This window comes from Macaca nemestrina, chromosome 2, assembly GCF_043159975.1.
Source record: "Macaca nemestrina isolate mMacNem1 chromosome 2, mMacNem.hap1, whole genome shotgun sequence".
NCBI classification, from domain to species: Eukaryota; Metazoa; Chordata; class Mammalia; order Primates; family Cercopithecidae; genus Macaca; species Macaca nemestrina.
In genome coordinates this window covers 11,596,923-11,617,841 of record NC_092126.1, presented here as the reverse complement: position 1 = coordinate 11,617,841, position 20,919 = coordinate 11,596,923, and the positions used below count along the sequence as shown (strand labels likewise).

At 42.2% G+C, this 20,919-nt stretch overlaps 1 protein-coding gene and 1 long non-coding RNA gene across 2 annotated transcripts in view; one reads left to right on the top strand and one right to left on the bottom strand.

The window, feature by feature from the left end:
• LOC105470901 (SH3 and cysteine rich domain) overlaps positions 1-20,919 on the top strand; it is a 175,296-nt gene that overhangs the window by 95,697 nt on the left and 58,680 nt on the right. Inside the window, exons 3-5 of the mRNA XM_011723198.2 lie at positions 14,684-14,784; positions 16,983-17,064; positions 18,126-18,241. Of these exons, the coding sequence (XP_011721500.2) occupies positions 14,684-14,784; positions 16,983-17,064; positions 18,126-18,241 (299 nt within the window). The remainder of the gene's footprint in view (positions 1-14,683; positions 14,785-16,982; positions 17,065-18,125; positions 18,242-20,919) is intronic.
• Positions 4,460-20,919, bottom strand: part of LOC105470902 (uncharacterized) — an 88,877-nt gene continuing 72,417 nt past the window's right edge. Inside the window, exons 3-4 of the long non-coding RNA XR_980851.3 lie at positions 18,228-18,365; positions 4,460-4,624 (exon numbers count right to left, since the gene is read on the bottom strand). This is a non-coding gene — a long non-coding RNA (uncharacterized lncRNA). The remainder of the gene's footprint in view (positions 4,625-18,227; positions 18,366-20,919) is intronic.

The following is a 20,919-nucleotide window of genomic DNA, read 5'->3' as shown; positions in this document are numbered from 1 at the left end:
TAAGGTCATGAGTGATTGATTAAAGCAGGACACATTACTGGCAGCTGTTTAAGTCTGACAACACAAATTAAAACACTACTTGGTATGGTTTGGCTTTGTTTCCCCACCCAAATCCCGCCTCAAATTGTAGCCTCCATAATCCCCATGTGTCAAGGGTGGTACCAGGTGGATGTAATTTGATCATGGGAATAGTTTCACCCATGCTGTTCTCATGATAGTGAGTGAGTCTCATGAGATCTGATGGTTTTATAAGCATGTGTATTTCCCCTGCTTGTACTCACTTTGTCCTGCCACCCTGTAAAGAAGGTGCCTGCTTCTCGTTTGCTTTCTGCCATGATTGTAAGTTTCCTGAGGTCTCTTCAGCCCTGCAGAACTGTGAGTCAACTAAATCACTTTCCTTTAAAAATTATCCAGTCGGGTATTTCCTCACAGCAGTGTGAGAACAAACTAATACGCTACTATAGAAAAAGAAACATAGATCCTTTTCAAACCTGATATTACGAATTTGCTAATAATATTGTCTTTGTAATGTAATTATCTGCTTATCTGCCCTTATATTTTAAACTCTTTGTCTTTGCTTTTGTTTTTCTTTATGTGTGATTCTGAAGAGGCACAATGCAAATGTTTGTATTAATATTAATATGTGTGAGTAGTGGTGTATACACAGGTAGATAATTGACTGTCTATGTTACTTTTGCTTTACTTAATGTAAATTAGTGAAGTTTATTTTGAAAATGTTCTATTGGAAAATTTTAAGAAACAATAATTTATACCAAAAGAATTGTCCTTTGTGAAGGTTGAACTCATTCAGGAGATAACTGACTCGTCATCTAACATCTCATAAGCTCTGAATAAAAAGTAAATCAGTGTTTTTTTTTTAAAAAAAAAAAAGAGTTTGGCTGAGAAATCTGCTGTTAATCTGATAGGTTTTCATTTATAGGTTATCTGATGCTTTTGCCTCACAGCTCTTAGGATTCTTTGCTTGGTCTTGACTCTAGATAACCTGACGACTATGTGCCTAGGCAATTATCTTTTTGTGATGAATTTCCCAGGTGTTCTTTGAGCTTCTTGTAAATGGATGTCTAGATATCTAGCAAGGCTAGGGAAGTTTTCCTCGATTATTCCCTCAAATATGTTTTCCAAACTTTTAGATTTCTCTTCTTCCCCAGGAACCCCAATTACTTTCAGGTTTGGATGTTTAACATAGTTCCAAACTTCTTGGAAGCTTTGTTCATTTTTTTAATTATTTTTTTCTTTTCCTTTGATGGATTGGGTTGATTCAAAAGCCTTGTCCTCAAGCTCTGAAATTCTTTCTTGTGCTTGTTTGATTCTATTACTGAGACTTTCCAGTGGATTTTGCATTTCTCTAAGTGTGTCCTTGATTTTTCAGTTGTGATTGTTTTTCATTTATGCTATCTATTTCACTGAACAATTTTCCATTCATATCTTCTATCATGTTTTTTATTTCTTTAAGTCGGAGTTTACCTTTCTCTGGTGCATCCTTGATTAGCTTAATAATTAATCTGAATATTTTTTCTGGCAATTCAGAGATTTTATCTTGGTTTGGATTTATTACTGGTGAGCTGTTATGATCTTTTGGAGGTGTTAAAGAACCTTGTTTTGTCATATTACCAGAATAGTTTTTCTGGTTCTTTCTCATTTGAGTAGGCTATGTCAAAGGAGAGATTTGGGATTCAAGGGCTGCTGTGAGATTCTTTTGCCCCATGGGGTGCTCCCTTGATGTGGTGTTCTCCTGTTTCCCCTAAGAATGGGGCTTCCTGAAAGCCAAACAGTAGTAATCATTTTTGCTTTTCTGGGTCTAGTCACCCAGCAGACCTACCGGGCTCCAAGCTGGTACTGGAGAATATCTGCAAATAGTCCTGTGATGTGATACATCTTCAGGTCTTTCAGCTATGGATTCCAGCACCTGCTCCAGTGGAGGTAGCTGGAGAGTGAAGCAGACTCTGTGATTCCTTGGTTATGTTTCTGTTTATTGCACTGGTTTTGTGTTGGTTGGTCTCCAGCCAGGAGGTGGCACTTTCGAGAGCACATCAGCTGTCATCAGTTTTTCATGTCTCAGGGAGTCTGTAGCAGTGATCCAGTTTCTTCAAAAGGTCTATGGATTCTCTCGGCCTTCCTGGTATGTGCCTGTGGTAGTTCTTGGAGGAAAAGTTCATGATATGAGTCTCCACAAGCTGCTGTCTCCCCAAGTGGGATCTGCAAGCTAGTCCTGCCTCCTGTCTGCCATCTTTAAAATCTCCTATTTAAAATGCTATCAAAAATGACTGCAAATGATTTCTCCCAAGAGCCTGATCTTGCCAGATTTTGAAGTTCATGAAGTATGGCCAGAATTCTTGATTTGTTGCAAAAATTTTCACGTTACCTACTTTTATGTTTAAAGTGAACTTTTATAAAGCAAGGATCAACTTAATTGCTTATAAATTAAGATATAAGGAAGGAATTTGGAAGCTGTTTATAATGGAGAGTAGAGTGCTGTATATAGACCTGTTGTATTAGTCCATTTTCACGCTGCTGATAAAGACATACCAGAAACTGGGAACAAAAAGAGGTTTAATTGGACTTACAGTTCCACATGGCTGGGGAGGCCTCAGAATCATGGCAGGAGGCAAAAGGCACTTCTTACATGGCAGCAACAAGAGAGCATAAGGAGCAAACAAAAGCAGAAACCCCTGATAAACCCATCAGTTCTCGTGAGACTTATTCACTGTCACAAGAATAGCATGGGAAAGACCAGCCCCTGTATTTCAATTACCTCCCACTTGGTCCCTCCCACAACACATGGGAATTCTGGGAGATACAATTCAAGTTGAGATTTGGATGTGAGCACAGCCAAACCATATCATTCCACCCTTAACTCCTCCCAAATCTCATGTCCTCACATTTCAAAACCAATCATGCCTTCCCAACAGTCCCCCAAAGTCTTCATTCATTTCAGCATTAACCCAAAAGTCCACAGTTCAAAGTCTCATCTGAGACAAGGCAAGTCCCTTCCACCTATGAGCCTGTAAAACTAAAAGCAAGCTAGTTACTTCCTGTAATGAGGGTACAGGTATTAGGTAAATACAGCTGTTCCAAATGGGAGAAATTGGCCAAAACAAAGGAGTTAAGGACCCATGCAAGTCCAAAATTCAGTGGGGCTGTCAAATTTTAAAGCTCCAAAATGATCTCCTTTGACTCCAGGTCTCATATCCAGGCCATGCTGATGCAAGAGGTGGGCTCCCATGGTCTTGGGCAGCTCTGCCCCTGTGGGTGTGCAGAGTACAGCCTCCCTCCCAGCTGCTTTCACAGGCTAGCGTTCAGTGTCTGCTGCTTTTCCAGGCACACCGTGCAAGCTGTCAGTGGATCTACCATTCTGGGGTCTGGAGGATGGTGGCCCTCTTCTCACAGCTCCACTAGGCAGTGCCCCAGTAGGGACTTTGTGTGGGACTCTGTGTGGAGGCTCTCACCCCACATTTCCCTTCTGCATTGCCCTAGCCAAGGTTCTCCATAAGGGCCCCGCCCCTGCAGCAAACTTTTGCCTACACATCCAGGCGTTTCCCTACATCTTCTGAAATCTAGGTGGAGGTTCCTAAACCTCAGTTCTTGACTTCTGTGCACCCACAGGCTCAACACCACATAGAAGCTGCCAAGGCTTGGGGCTTCCACCTTCTGAAGCCACAGCCCAAGCTCTACATTGGCCCCTTGCAGCCAGGCTGGAGTGACTGGGACATAGGGCACCAAGTCCCTAGCACAGGGGCCCTGGGCCCGGCCCACGAAACCACTTCTTCTTCCTGTGCCTCCAGGCCTATGATGGGAGGGGCTACCATGAAGACCTCTGATATGCCCTGGAGACATTTTCCCCTTGGTCTTGGGGATTAACATTCGGCTCCTTGCTACTTAAGCAAATTTCAGCAACCAGCTTGAATTTCTCCCCAGAAAATGGGTTTTTCTTTTCTATAGCATAGTGGGGCTGTACATGTTCTGAACTTTGATGCTGTTTCCCTTTTAAAACTGCATGCCTTTAACAGCACCCAAGTCACCTATTGAATGCTTTGCTGCTTAGAAACTTCTTCCGCCAGATACCCTAAATCATCTTTCTCAAGTTCAAAGTTCCACAGATCTCTAGGATGGAGGCAAAATGCCACTCAGTCACTTTGCTAAAATGTAACAAGAGTTACCTTTGCTCTAGTTCCCAACAAGTTCCTCATCTCCACCGGAGACCACCTCAGCCTGGATCTTATTATCCATATCAGCATTTTGGGCAAAGCCATTCAACAAGAGGCAAAATGCCACTCAGTCACTTTGCTAAAATGTAACAAGAGTTACCTTTGCTCTAGTTCCCAACAAGTTCCTCATCTCCACCGGAGACCACCTCAGCCTGGATCTTATTATCCATATCAGCATTTTGGGCAAAGCCATTCAACAAGTCTTTAGGAAGTTCCAAACTTTCCCACCTTTTCTTGTCTTCTTCTGAGCCTTCCAAACTGTTCCAGCCTCTGCATATTATGCAGTTCCAAAGTCAGTTTCCACATCTTCAGGTATCTTTTCAACAATGCCCCACTCTACTGGTACCAATTTACTGTATTAGTCTGTTTTCATGCTGCTGATAAAGATGTACCTGAAACTGGAAACAAAAAGATGTTTAATTGGGCTTACAGTTCCACATGGCTCGGGAAGCTTCAGAATCATGGCCGGAGGCAAAAGGCACTTCTTACATGGCAGCGGCAAAAGAAAATGAGGAGGAAGCAAAAGCAGAAACCCCTGATTAACCATCAGATCTCATGACACTTCTTCACTATCACAAGAATATCACAGAAAAGACTGGCCGCATGATTCAGTTACCTCCCCCTGGGTCCCTCCCACGACACATGGGAATTCTGGGAGATACAATTCAAGTTGAGATTTGAGTGGGGGCACAGCCAAACCATATAACCTGTGCTTTATCTGAGGTCACGCCTGATCACAGGTGACATACCTGCATTAGCTATGTGCAGTTCAGCCTAAAGAATCTGGAAATCATGACCTCAGGAAAATCACTATGGGGAATTGCAGATGATACACCCTCTAGCCATCACACCACTTACTTTTGCAGGAAGATGTATGTTTTCCAAAGAGAGGGCCCCTTCATTTTCCCATTTTGTGCTCATGACAGCCTTTTTCAGATCTGCAGACTGAGACTCAGAGATCAAGTGCCTGGTTCAAAGTCTCAGAGCTGAATACTATTACCTAAGTTTTTTGATGCCTTAGGCATGACTTCTCCCACTCTGCCATGGTGTCTTTATAAGCTATATGTATGTACATACACATACATATTCATATATGAACACCCAAATATAATGTAATTTATACATAGAGGCTTTAAAAATTTGTAAAACTGCTATCCTACTTTTTCTACTTCTGTATTCCTACATTTGAACTTCGCCACCCTGGTTTCACTCTTTGAAGCTTTTAAAAGAATCAAACAAGCTGAGAACATTGCTTTTATTAAATAAAGACTATTCATCAATATCATTTTAAAAAACAAAAATAAGCCCCTGAATAGGTAGGTGTGTGACAAAACTAGAAACAGCAGCATACACTTACATGAGCTACTGCATCTGCACCCTTAACTTCTAATGTGTTAGTGATACAGCATGTAATCACCAGCTTGGAGGGCTTGGCAATAGTGTGTGCAGTGGGAGGAGCTCTATTTCCACACTTTCATGCTACATATTTTCAAAGGCCTATACTGGGCTGTAGCATATATACTGAGCTGTAAACCCTTATAGGAATCTATTATGGGTACCCACACCTACAGCAGCTGGCCACTCTGAAAATTCCTGTTCACATTTGTCAACTATGAGAGCCCATATATAACCCACCACAAATGTGATGAGAATCACATTTCTCTTCCAAAGAGGCAAATGTCTCTTCCAAAGAGGGTTTTGGGCCAGGATAGTTGCAGCCCCAGAATCTTCCAAGGAAAACTTTTGGCACCTGCAAACTCTTGCTACTTCTCTTTCAACCTCGTCCTCATTGACCATGGTTACATAGACATATTTTAATTTTATCATTATCACAGACAGTGTTGAGAGAGCCACAGATGCCCTTTCACTTTCAGTGGAAGAAATCTAGACCAGATCAGAGTAGAGATCTGTCAGCATGCAGATGGCTGGCAGAGGCAGCAAGGAGAAGGGAAGTGAGCCGGGCTTCAGAGTTGTGTAGACCCGGACCCTAGTCCTATTCCTGTCCTCACTAGCTGCATATTGTTGGGCCTTCATACGCAACCTGCAAAACTAAAGCAATGGAAATGCCACACAGACTGCTGAGATCATAAGAGGAGAGAAAATTTTCAATATTGAGCTGCACAGTCAGTGAATTATATACCCATCCCAACTCAACATTTATTCATTCTTTCCAATGAAGTTACCTATTATCCCTACTTCCCCTGTTATAATATTTTTATATAAAAAGTAATGTTCTTTTATTAATAAAGTGAGGAAGCATCCAGGAAATTGCCTAATGGTGCATAAGAGTTCAATCATTTTTAATTCCTTCCTACCTTTTCTCCTTCCTATTCAAATGTAAGAATACGAAGTAAAAAAGTAGAATCAGGATAAAAACTCAAGTTTCTGACTTCTCATACAATGGCTTTTCTCGTGTGTGTGTGTGTGTATATGTGTGTTTGTATATTCACTGACAAACTCTTTGAAACTTAGTTTGATGTTTTCCTCAATTCATTTTTTTCTTTCAAATTACCCTTTGTCTATATGAGAAGGGGAAGACTCATGTTCAGTGGCTCCATTTGGTTTAGCTAGCTTTACGTGACTTCAGAATCTTAGAAATTGTCCCCACATCATTACTTCACATCAAAGAGAAGTAGCATGTGAAAGTAATGAAAATACGTCACGTTATGTTTTTTTTTAATTCTGCTATGGAGCATTGACTTCTTCAAATCATCATGATTTCTTAGATTTTGAAGCCACAGGTTTCAATAATGGCACTAAGGATGTACAATTTATGCATTCCTTTGATTGTGGAACTCAATATTCCAAACATGTGATCATTCAGGCCATTATTTATGTGTTTAGTCAGTTGCCTTTGCATTGAATCACTACATAAAACTATGGCTAAATTGTTATGCTTCCACACTCCTATTATTACACGTGTCTAGGTATATGATGGCAGGCACTTCTGGGTCATACATGTGAGGTAAAAGCAGTAATAGAAGTCTGAAGCACCTGTCAGGATAACTAAGTGTTCACAGAGGCTGTCGTGGGTCACCCAGGGAGGCGAAAACTCATTCTATAAGGAGGAGGCAGAGGCCAACGCAAGCTATTAACAGGGAGAAGTCCACAAGCAAAATTAGAAAGGTCAAGAGGCACAGCTAACTTAGTTCTTGTCCAGATGGTTTTCAACATCTACTTTGAGGAGAGTAGGAGGATATGAAAAGCCAATAGCAGAGACAGAAAGAGTGATTCCCAGAATCAGCTTTCAGCCAGCCTCCTAGGTCAGGTAGGAGTCTGATGAAACAGTATCTGGCCTGCATTGCAAGGTGACCTGGGAGGTTGGAGAGTTCTGGAGGCAGTCATATTAGAACATTGGAATAAAAAGCAAGGCTAGCCACCTGGGAGCCCATACATAAAGATCTGTAGGCAGACTCGAACCTGGTGATCATGCAGACCTCCAGGAGTCAGGGGCCACATAAAAAAGTCCAGCTCTTTCAATAGAATTAAAGGGGTGAAGCCCCAGTATCCTCTTAGCCTGGACATTTGTCCTGTCCAGGCCTGGGTAGACTAATCTTTCCTGATGGACAGTGATGTACTTTGTACCAAGCACTTCACTGACCACAGGGACCCAGAGGTAAAGAATCCACCATTTCATGTCACGTCCCACATAACAGAAGAGGAGATGTCCTGTTGTTACAGGTGCTCTGAGACCCATGAGGGGACAGAGGAGAGTAGCGGGTTCTGCAGTTGTGGAGGGAGGGAGGATGTGTGTGCAGGAGGCTTTGGAAAGTACTTAGAGGTGGTTCATAGAAAGTAAGACTGTTTACCAGTCAAACAAGAAAGGCAGGGAAGGCAGCATGAGCAGGCTTCAAGAGTCATGACACAGCCACCCTTACCAGGAACCATAAATGATCTGATAAATCAAAGGAGGAACCCAAAGTGTCATGTTGAAAATGAAGCAAGGAAAGTAGGGAGGGGTTGCCTGGTGGAGAGCTGCTTTAGTGATCTCCATGAGATTCTGTTTCTTCCTTGTGTTAGTGTATATTCAAGGGCAAACTGCTGATGAATAGGGCTAGCTGCATTATTAGGCCTGTTTTTACTGTCTAGCACCAGTTTTGTTACAGCCTTTAGTTTAAAAGTACTGACTCTGTCGTCATTATTACTGTTTGCATCATCCTTAGCCCTTAAATTCCTCTTGTCTGCCTTGGCACTGAAAATTACCCATTGCTTTTGCTCTCCTCTCTCCAGCTTTAAGACCCTTCTGTGACATGATCATTTGACCTTCTCTGGGCTCTGCACAACTCTTGATGCAGGTATCCCTCACAGGCTCCTCTCCCAGCCATGCCCCTGTACTGGTGGACGTTGAGAGGAGTCCAATAGCTAAACCTAGAAAAGCAGAGGCCTAGAAAGTCTTTGGACTATCTTGCCTGTATTTACCTTAGAATCACTTATGGATATTTTATATAATCTAAGCAATATTCATGGACATTTCTATATGTGTAGTTACAGATTTTTTAAATTATTTTTCTTAAATCATGGTAAAGAGTCTTTTTTGTCTAATTTATACTAATTTCATCAAATAAATTATAGGAGTAATTCTATACTTGTATAATCTGGAAGCAGACTAATTATTAACAAGAATTATAACTGTTGTTCATTGTTGATTTAAGTACTATACTGATTACATTTCTTTTCTTATACAAGTTTATGTGTACTCATTCTCCAAATTATTTTTGTAGTTAAGTAATCTCAGTTGTAAATCACCATTTTATCCTGTTTTATCTTTAACTCTGACATTATATGAAATTGGATTGAGGATTAAGCAATGCCTCAATGGCAAAATCTTACCAAAATGAGTCCAGTCAATTATTTTACAGATATATGTAATTAATTTCATTTTTTAAAAAAAGTAGATGCATGCCATTTAGTGTAGTAGGTTCAGCCACCAGCATTGAGAAAAGCTTTTCAATATTTTCTTCCAACATTTATGTACAGATGTCTTTGCGCTCCAATATTTGGCTCTCTGTGGACAGCTCACTTAAGCATAGTGGTAAATGATACCACGCTCATAAAACAGCGCACTGCCTATCTCCTAATCAGTGTTGTATTGGCTTGCATTGATCCATTCCAAACTCCATTTGAACATCATAACTAACATTTTTAATAATTTTCAGCTGTAACTTATAAAACCGTCTTAATTTAGCCCAGAACTTCAAATGCCCAGGGAAGAACTGATGACTTAGGTGATGAGCTAGCCCCATATTTTCCCAACATCTCCGTATCCCAAGAGCCACATCATTCTGAGGGATGACTTGACCCTGTTTCCAGAGACTTCATTTTTTTTACCTGCTTTTTGTTACAGTAGTTCATGAGAATAGTTTAAAGGCAGATGGTACTGAAAGTTCTACAACAGAAACTGTCTCATCCCAGATTCGCGTCTGAAAGGCAATCACTTTTGTCCTCTTTCATTGTTTCTTCTGTCATTTATTTCAGCACTTCTAAATGCTGTGCTTCTGCTGCTGTTTATTGACTTTGTTGACTTCCTGCTGCAGAAGATGAGGGCTCAGCTCTCACATCTCCAGCAACACCCCTTGTTTCTTTCTTCCTTGCTGTCACCTTCTACAGAGTCATATCACAGTCTTTGCTCCCTTACTTCCATCTTCCCAAGTAGTTTTATCACAATTTTGTGATACATGGCCAATTTATGCCCTATTGTGGCTATTGTTCACTTCTGATTCAAGTACTGTACATTTCTTACAATCTTACGCAGATTTTATTTTTCCTCAAATTAAAAATTGCCTTTTTTACTTCCTGAACGTTTCATGTATCTATAATTATTTTTTTTCAAATGCCTTCACAGATTTATCAAATGCCATATCTATTACAGTATCAAAACCTCAAAGGTATCAATAAACTTTTTATTTTATTTTATTTTTTTATTGAGACGGAATCTCACTCTGTCACCTAGGCAGGAGAGCAGTGGTGCAGTCTCGGCTCACTCCAGCCTCTGTCTCCTGGGTTCAAGCGATTCTCATGCCTCAGTCTCCTGAATGACTGGGACTACAGGCAGGCGTAAACATGCCTGGCTAATTTTTGAATTTTTAGTAGAGATGGGTTTTTACCATGTTGGCCAGGCTGGTTTCAAACTTCTGACCTCAAATGATCTGCCCACCTCAGCTTCCCAAAGTGCTGGGATTACAGGCATGAACCACCACACCCGGCTAGTTTTTGAATTTGTTTTAGAGATGGAGTTTCACCATGTCGCCCAGGCTGGTCTCGAACTCTTGGCCTCAAACTCCTGGCCTCCACCCACCTTGGCCTCCCAAAGTATTGGGATTATATGCATGCACCACTGCATCTGGCTATCAATAAACTTTAAAGTGCTATTTTTTTCCAAGTCTGCTGGCTTACTTCTTCTTGACCCTCCAGTGTACGGGTACTGCAGAGTTACCATAGTGGAATACCGCTTACCTCTCCTCGGTGTCGGTTGTCAGTTCTTCTGTTATGTACTGGATCTGATATTTTCCTCTTTCTTGATTTAGTCCCTCATTTTTCTGAGTCATATTCTCTAGCAGTTTTCTAAGAAAACGTATGTGTAAAGTAAATATTCTGAATCCCTGAAGATAGGAAAATATCTTTATTCTACCTTCATACATGTTAATAATTTGGCTGGGCATAAAATTCTGCGTTGCAAATCTTTTTTTTCTCAGAAAATTTTAACAGCTTTTGAAATTTCATCTTCTTCTAGTTTCCAAGTTGTTACTGAGACATTCAGTCTCCCTATCATCTACTAAGTTGCTTACCATATCTCCACTTGCCTTTTATCTTCCAAATATGTTAAACTCTCATCTATTCTTGCTATTTCTTCCAATAACCTTGTTCTGTGTAGCATATGCTTTGTTTTTAAATTCCTGGACTATAATTTTAGTAGGGTGTTGGTGGGACTAAGTGGGAAATTTATATGATTGGTCCACCATTGTTTATCCAAAGTTCAGTGGCATCTTTGCTTCCAGGTATTTAAACCCACGCAATCCTTTTGCATACATTGTGATACTATTCTATTAAAAACTCTGAGAGTAGATAGTACTAGTCCCATTTAATGATGTAGCTGAGGTTCCAGAAATACTAGTAGTTTCCTTAAATTTAAAGAGCCAGACTGAGACAGATTCAAATTTAAAACTATGTTTTTCCTACTCTATTCACGCATAAGGGTCACTTGCAGCAATGACTTTGTGATGGTGGTCACTAGTGATAAAACAGGGCAGACCATGGCTTCTCCATATCTTGCTACAGTAAACTAATGCCACTGCTGTGATGTGAATTATTCCTTTGAACTATTCTCTGAGCTGCAGAATGAAAGCTTTCCTCTTCAGTCATTCCTGTTATCCCAGAATGGACATTGGAACATCAGAAACCAAATAATTGCTGGTGGTCTGGTTCATACAAAACAGTGTACTGTATAAGAACAGACATGGAAAACTGAAATCATGGTGTTTGGGCCTGAGTAAAATAAGTATATTTTAACATATAATGATACTATTGCAGAGTCCAGCACACAATGAAATAACTTCCTCTTTGAAGCTTTTACTTAAATTCCCACATAGAGCACAAATAGCATTCTCTAATTTGAAAACGAAAAGTAAGTAATTACTTTCAAAGTCCAGTCTTTTGAAAGCACAGCAGTCTTTCAGCTAAGTAGTTATTCTCCAAAAGGAAAAGGGACTTTTCAGTGAGTGTTTATAAACAAGCATACATGCCCAATAATTTAGAGTGTGTTCATGTGTCACTTCAGCTTTCTGTGAAGTGACTATGACAGCAGACACACATCACGTGAAATGATGCCGCCCTGAAGAAAGTTTTCAGGTAATTTACCTCCTGAAGGGTTTCTAACTCTTTTCTCATTCAGGGGTTTGCCTGTTGCTTTTCCAGGTTGCATGCCAGGTTCTCACCCACGCTTACGTTATCATCCAGTTAGCCCCAACCTCATCTTCATGTAGGTTAAACAACCCAAAAAAAAGGAGGAAATATTTAGGACAAGCAATGAAAGAGTGAAACCAGGCAGGACCTTCTCCAACTTGGGGCAAATCTTATACCACTTGGACCCTTAGGCATTTCATCTTTGAAATGAAATAATACAAATAGATCTTCAAGTTCCCCCTCTCAGCTCTTGAACACTATGTATGCATCGTTGATTAATCAGCTTCCACGAATTATCTCAAACCAGCCACCATTGCTTCAGTTCATGAGTGACCATGAAAAAAAATGTGTTCATTAATTTATTTAATGTATATTTATCAGGCGTCATGCTCAAGAGCTGGGAATATCGAGGCAAATTAACAGACACAGTCCTTAGCCTCATTGAGTTCATGGTCCAGAGGGAAAGGCAGACTAAAACAAACTTTCAAATAAATAATAATCATGATAAACGATGTGAAAGATAACCACAGAGTGTTGGGAGAAAAAGTAAGAGGAAAAGGATAATTTAGACAGGGGTGGGAAATGTTTTCAAGAAAGCTTCATTGAAATGCCAAGAGATCCACAGACTGAGGGGTTGCTAGCCAACTGAAGAGTGATGGAAACCGCATGCCAAGCATATGAAGCAGCATGTGTAGAGAGCTGAGGAATTAAAGAACTCGAGTATTCAAGGAACTATAAGAAGACCACATGGCTAAAGCATGGTGAGCAAGAGGGATTGGCCTGAGATCAAGTTAAAGGTGGGCTCCCAAAGCATGCAGAGCCTTGCCAGTAGGATGAGCACCTTATAATACAAGAAAGGCAGACAGAACCTGCTGAAAGATGTTTAAGCAAGAAATAGAGATGATTTGATTACATTTTAAAACATTACCCCAGCACTGCACACACATTGGGTTGGAGGAGGACAAAAACAGATGAAGCAGTGAGAGTGGCTAGATGGTGAGGCAATTGTGGAGAAGAGGGTGGATTTTGTAATCTTAGGACATCTTCACTTTGGGACCCTCACACAGATCTCACTTTGGGTCTGTGGTCAGCTGTGTTGTACAGAAGGGTATCTTGACTTCATGTCTCGCACTACATGGATGTATTCATTCCTGTATGTCCCCTCTAAAGAGATTTACTTTGTTGAAATCCTGTTGTCTCTCCAGGTTGTCATCTTGGATAGCATTCGACATAATCCATATCTGATCCATGAGAATGACATATTTGTTGGACTCACCACCCCTTCTCCTAACAAGCTTTTGGAGTGCAGGCCCTGTTCATACAACTGTCTCCTCAGTAGACTGACAGGACCCCTGGCCACCTATATCTCTTATTTTTAGGTTTTTCCAAGAATGGGTGTGGCCACAGCCGTATGTCCCACAGACTCACACAGGTCAAGCTGTTAAAATAGTCCCTTGAGACCCTCTCAGGACTGAGGAGAAAACAGAGCACCCCCCATCCTTCTCATCATGGTAAAGGAGGAGGGATAAGACTGATAGTGTCTCAACAACTCTGCAAAGAAATCCTCTCTGCACTACCTCACCTTTCTTTCTCTTTTCTAATACATGAGGTGCTTGGTCATCTAAGAGTGGCAACAATTCATTTGGGCACCTCTTTGAGACCTGCCTGGGAACCTACCCTCTTACTTTGGGATATCAGAGCAGATGGCACCTCTTGTCTTGCATTCTCTTGTCTTGGACTAGATGAAGGGAGAACACACCCATTTTAACATCCTGTCTTAACCTTTATCCAGCCACTTTCTGAAATAATGAACACCGGTGTGCAGCACCTGCCATCTTCCTGAAGCTCCCACACCCTGCCCTCTTCCTGGGCCTCCCAGTTCCTCTCCAGTGCTCCTGCCTTGGGCCTTTGTGCATGTAGCTACCAGGATGGCTCTCTGCCTTTTCTTCTCCGCCTTCTTTCTTCTCACTCCATGATAGCACCCTGTCCCAAGAAGCTAAGTGACTCACCTCAGCCACAATTTCATTATCATTCACATCCTCTTCCTCTTTCCCCAGGCTGGGGTTGGCATCTGATTAAGTCCTCTCTCCCCTTTTTAGAAGACTCTCAGCCCCTCTCTCACACAGACCTGCCCTTCCCCCGAATCAATCATTTCCCTGAGAGTTTGTCCAACAGCTCAGATCTGGTGACAGAAAGAAGAAAATACGTGAAAGTTCAGGACTTGCACTACTCAGTAAGACACAGAAAAGTAGAACTGAGTAATCTACATGAAAAGCAAAGAAAATGGAATTTACTAGCTTGAATTGAGGGAACAAAGGACATGGAGGAGGCTTAGAGTTGCTGGAGTAGTGAATAGGAAAGATGGGGAGAAACCAGATGTAGGAGAAAGCAAAAGAGTCTACCATATATATTTTTTTTTTCCATTTTTAAAGCTTCATGAAAAAGTTGTAGGAAAGAATTACCTGGTTATAGAGGGAACCTTGTTTTCTGTGATTTTAGACTAATCAGCAGGAAAGGGCAGGTTGTATCCTAACCAAAGTTTGCCATGTGCCTGACAGGAACAAATGCTAAGCATGGACTGCGCTGCAAAGCCTGTAAGATGAGCATCCACCACAAGTGCACAGATGGCCTGGCATCCCAGCGGTGCATGGGCAAGCTGGTAAGGGCTTGTGCCAGGAGTGAGGCCCACACCTCCCTGCTAGGGCACTTGCCTGCTGCAGTCCTTCCCTGAAACCCTGAGCAAAGCACCCCAGAACTGGCTGCCAGCTTGGTTTCCTAATTGGCATCATCAGAAAACAAGGACAAGGAACTTTGTCAACCTAATCAACAGTGCCCCACCTTGAAAGGGAGTCACGGTCATTAATAGAGTGACCAACTTCTCCCAGGTTGGCACTTTCTCAGTTTTAATACTGAAAGTCCCACATCCTGGGACTGTTCAGGTTTTAAAAGTGAAAGTCGTGCATCTCAGGAACCCCCTAAGCCCCAGGCTAACTAATGGTTGGTCACCCTAGTGCTTTCCTGGTTGTCAGCTCAGTGGGTAGCAAGAGAGGATAAGAGCTAAGCCCACACAAAAGAGGAGAGAGTAATAAATATCAGCACCAATTTAACAGAATCATGTTGGCCAAACCAAGGGAGATTGAATGGCCCTTGAGATGGCTGATCATACCATCTCAGGAGGATGGGCTTCAGTCCTGGTGCCACATACTGATTAAGAAGCAATTCAAGTCTGGCACAATGGCTCACGCCTATAATCCCAGCACTTGGGATACCAAGGTGGGTCGATTGCTTAAGCCCAGGAGTTCGAGACCAGCCTGGGCAACATGGTGAGACCCCCGTCTCTACAAAAATTTAAAAATTAGGCCGGGTGCGGTGGTTCACACCTGTAATCCCAGCGCTTTGGGAGGCCAAGGTGGGTGGATCACGAGGTCAGGAGATCAAGACCATCCTGGCTAACATGGTGAAACCCTGTCTCTACTGAAAATACAAAAAAAAAAAAAAATAGCGGGACGTGGTGGTGGGCACCTGTAGTCCCAGCTACTCAGGAGGCTGAGGCAGGAGAATGGCATGAACCCAGGAGGTGGAGGTTGCAGTGAGCCAAGATCGTGCCACTGCACTCTAACTTGGGCGACAGAGCGAAACTCTGTCTCAAAAAAAAAAAAAAAAAATTTTTTTTAATTAGCTGGGTGTGTTGGTGTGTGCCTGTAGTTTCAGTTACTCAGGAGGCTGAGATTAGAGGATCGCTTGAGCCCGGAAGGCAGAGGTTTCAGTAAGCCAGATTGCACAACTACACTCTAGCTTGAGTGACAGAGCTAGAACCTATCTCAAAAATTTTTTTTCAAAAAGCAATCCAGAGCACAAATTTGAGGGTATTTGAAACGAGGATGGCCAAAGGATTGTAAAAAGTACCAAGAATGTCTACCCTAGAGAATAATTAGACAGGACATCAACAGCTGTCTTCAAAAAATTTTAGGCCTAAAGTTTAGAAGAGTAACTCTATTGTCCTTTGAGGCTCCTGGGGAAAGGCCTAACATCAGTGGATACTAAGTCTTCGCGATAAAAGATAATGTCTTGCCTCTAAGGTTAGTGAATGCTCCTTCACCCTCTACCATCACTGACAGTGTACTGACGAAGGACACCACTTTCCAGGAACATTACAGAGGATTCTGGAATTCTAGCAGGGACTGGGCCACCAAGTTCCCATCCAGTGGTGGCGTATAGTGAGTCCAGGTTCTTAGTTTATCTATTTACTCTGATTTGCAATGTCTCTTTTCTCAAACTTCTGCCTCCCCTGCTTCCCCTTCTCCTTCTGCAGTGGTGATTCCCGTAAGCCAAGACAGACCATGAAGGAGAGGTCGGAAAAAGAGAGAACAGAATCCAGAACACAGAGCAAATGATTCTGGGTAAAGCTCTTCAGATATACAAGAGCTTTTAGGCCTCCCTCTGAGGTCTACTTACCCACGCCCAGGCCTTTCTTTTATTTATATTATTTTAACAAACCACAATAACAAACTGTGGTGAAATAATATGTGGCAGTCCACTTGTAATCCAGGAGGCAATGAGGATCTGGGATACAAAGGAGGCTGCAGTGCCCTGCAGAAGGAGGACAGGCAGGACTGGGGAGGTCAGGGCCAGGACCTTGTTTTCTGGATAGAATGTAACTTGCTTGTTGCCACTATTCCTCCCTGCCTCTGTGTCCCTGCTGGGGTTAAATTGTGGAATTATAGGATAAATCAGCATGTTAATGGGAGACAGGAGGGTGCTCCTGGAGAAACCAATTGGTTTTATTTAGGGAGCTCTTGTATGATTTTCTCCATCTCCCTTGACATTAACCCCTTGCCTTCCTCATTCTCTCTCCAGCCAAAGGGGTTTCGGCGTTACTACAGCTCCCCCTTGCTCATTCATGAACAGTTTGGCTGCATTAAAGAAGTTATGCCCATTGGTGAGTCGGGACATTGATGGGTTGAGTTGAGTTTGAAGCAGCAAAGTTAGTAATGGCTTCCTCCCAGGGCTGCAAAACCCGTGGGGTATCTCTGCGTACTTGTTTGGTGGCTGTTGGGGGTATGACTGTGTGTTTTGCTGGAAGGGAAACATAAAGTGGACCAAATTCTCCAGGAATTTTCATCCTTTCCCTGATGAAGCTCAGAAAACACCTAAGTCCCAAAGGCTTAGTAATCCCACCGTCAGCAACATGGTGAAGTGGAAAGAACACAGAGCATGGCATCCCCCAGACCAGACTCAAAGCCCAGCTCCCTATTGACAACTGCGTGTCTTTGAACAAGTTACTTGACCTGTCAACCCCCACAAAATGAGAACAGCAATTGCTGCGTTTCATAATTGCTATAAAAAATAAATATAGGTTATACACCAATGCTTAGTAGGAGCTCAGTGAATACATTATTCTCTAATGAAGATCAAAAGATACCCTGTATTTATTGATAGCTTTGGCTTGGATTTCTTCTCTAACAATATTTTTCAGTTTACTTCTATTATTTTTTTTCTCTCTCTGAAAATCTCGACATCTATTTTTGTTTTTTCAGGGGGGCAAGTTTTAAACTAGAAATTTGTAAATTAGAAAGCTTTCAATTAGAAATTAATGAGGCTCAGTAGTGACAAGTTATTTCTAAAACAGTTGCCTCCTACTGCAGACTTTGTGTCTCAAGGCTTTGTACCTTGGTGAGCACAGCCTCCCAGTAGAGGAAATAAAGCTGGTCCCTGTAAGAACCTGGAAATTAGAGAGGAGTAATGAAAGAGGAAATCCAATCAGGAAGAATTTGGGAGCAGAGTACTAGTTGATACATGGCAGGACCTGCAAACGGGAGCATGCTGCATGGGGGCGCATCTGTGAGGAACACTTGGCCATGAAAGCCCTGTCTACACAGAGGCTGAGGTCCTCTGCACAGAGCCTGCTTCTCAGGTGCTGTTCACCCAGGAGATGTGGTAAGCAGTTGGCTGGGTCCTCTCAGATGAGCTTCCTCAGATGAACTTTCTCTTCTGTTGCAGCCTGTGGCAATAAGGTGGACCCTGTCTACGAGACCCTCCGCTTCGGCACCTCCCTGGCCCAGAGGACAAAGAAGGGCAGCTCCGGCAGTGGCTCTGACTCACCTCACAGAACCTCTGTAATTATCCTCTTCCTTCCTCAGTTTGTCTATGGCGGTCCTGGGCAGAGTGGGCCTCAGGACTCCAGTATGGGGGATTCCACCTAACTGCCTCATGAGCACAGGTCTGCAGGGAGTCAGGCACCTGCCAAAGAGAAACCCAAAGTGTTTTGAGCCATTAAGGATTAACTTCCTGTTGTCAACACCCAGGGATTATTTTACTCTCCTGCCCAAAGACCATCCCCTTGGCCTCATGTTTCTTGACCCTTCCCGTGGACCCCCTCTCCTTTACCTTCCCACCAATATTAGATAACATATGAGTCAACACACATAAATGTTTGGCTCAAACAATGGTCAGGAACTTGGAAGTCCTGGCTATTTCCAGTTTTCCTTTTAGCTACATTCCAATTCAAAGACACAGCTATTTCTCACATCTTTTGTCTTTTCTCTGTAAGAGAGGGCACGCCTCTTGATTGCACACAAAACCTGCCCTCTCAACGGTACCTGAACTATGACTCTGTGGGACACTCCCCCTTCCACGCACCTCTCCTAAGTTTCATCTGACTTACACTGACTGTCGCATGCATCTCTGTGACCTGTTATCATCATCTTGTCTCTGGTTGTTTCAACCAGAATTTCCATAAATACTCCAAGATGCCATATAATTCTGCAGCCCAGGCTGAAAGCCACCATTCCTCCAGCAAAGAGGCAAGGACCTTCCAGTTCACATGGCCACTTAGGATAGCCAGCACCTAGTTACCAGTTCCATTGTTGCAGCCTCTGCTGGACTGGAAGCTTCCAGGCAAGACACAGATGAGCCTTCAAATGGTCTGCCCCACTGAGTCCTCTCAATATCAAGTGATTAGGTGGATTGTGGGAAGAGGGGCAGGGCACACGCCTGGGAGGGGTTCTCAGACACCGAGTTGAAGCAGCTTCCTCATTGGGTGCAGGTGAAGCCACAAGATTGCAGGCAGGTGAATAGGAATGTAGGTCGGCAGGCAAGTAGGTAGGTTTATAGGTCCTCCGCCTGATGCCACTGAAAATAATTTTTACTCTTTTTCCTTACTGTGCGTAAAATTGATGTCAGATAGTTCTTTCTTCTACTCAGCTGGCAGACATGAATGAAGGGCCTACAGTTTACTAGCACTGTAGGGGACACAAAAGAAGAGGAAGACATAGCTTTGTACCCTTCGAATTCACAACTTATTTCTGAAGAAGAAATTTCAACAGCCAAGAAATTTGACAATGGTGGCCTTGTTTACTATTTTTTTAAAAATACACTTTTATATGTCTTATCCCATTTTATTAAGACTGAGAACGTAACATACATGTGTTAAGGATATTATAGTGACTGTGTCATATGAGTATTGAAGCATTTCATAGTAAAGATGAAAAATGTTTTGCTTCAGTAGATATTACCTCAAAGCAGTGAGGGGATAATGTGTGTCATTTTAAGATACCTGATTACCTCCTTAGGGAGGAGATCATTGTCATTTGGCATCCAAAAGATAACGCTAATTCTTTTACCGAAAGAAGGATAAAAATGGTGCTAATGTGATGAAAGTATACAAAGCATCCGTGGGTAGGATTTATATATAAATAAAGGCTGCTTAGGTTGGGTAACAATAATACACATAAAGTGTTTAGCACAGGGCCTGACATAATTGACACTCAATGAATGGCAATTGTTACTGTTCTTTATTTTAATTCACTCAAAAAAATTTTTTAGAGATGAAGTCTTGCTGTGTTGCCCAGGCTGGCCTCAAACTCCTGGAGTCAAACGATCCTCCTGCCTGAGTGTACTGAGTAACTGGGATTACAGGTGCATGCCACTGAACCCAGCTGTTTCATTTTCATTACTCATCCAGGCCTTAACAGTGTTTTCTTTCAACCTGAGTTATTGTGAAGTTAAACAGGATGTAGTCCATTAACAAACAAGTATGTTACCTGAGAAGGGCATTTCCCAGAGCCACTCATGCTTGGGCAGTGTTAGAAACCCCTGACTTACTCAAGGGTAACTTCCCTGTTCTGCTCAGCCCATCTCCTTCTCCGACGTGTCCTCCTGTAACTCCATAAGTTGGAGTGTTCCCAGGGGTCTGCTTTTCTTGGTCTTCTTATTCTACTTTCTTTTTGGTTGACCTCTGTCACATTCCTTTAGTTCAAGCACCACCTCTACACTGATGACTCCCTTAGATATTTCCTCTTGCCCAAGCACCGAACCAGTCCTACAGATATTGCAAAATCAGCAGATTCAGACTAAACTCATATTCCATTAGGGATTAGGTCCTATAATTCAAACCTCAGAAATAATATCAAAGATACCCTTAGTATTTATCACCAGCACTAGAGGTTTGAACCTCATAATCTCTCACTCAGATTATTATAAAGAAATAACTGTGCTACCCTTTTGAGCCTACCCTTAACAGTGCCCCCTGATTTATCAACCCTTAAAGAAAGGCTTTGCACAACTTCCCTAATTAAAATCCTCTATTAAGTTGCTTATGTCAGAACAACAATGCCCAAACTCTTAGGCATGGCATATGAGTCCTGTCATTACCCTAAAAACCCACTTTCCCCTGCACGCCCCAAGCCCTATAACATATCTATGACTCAGAACATGTTGCTCCACCGGGCTGAAATTTTTTAAGACCCACTCTATTTTTACACCAACAATGAACAGTTCCCAGACTGCCCCAAGC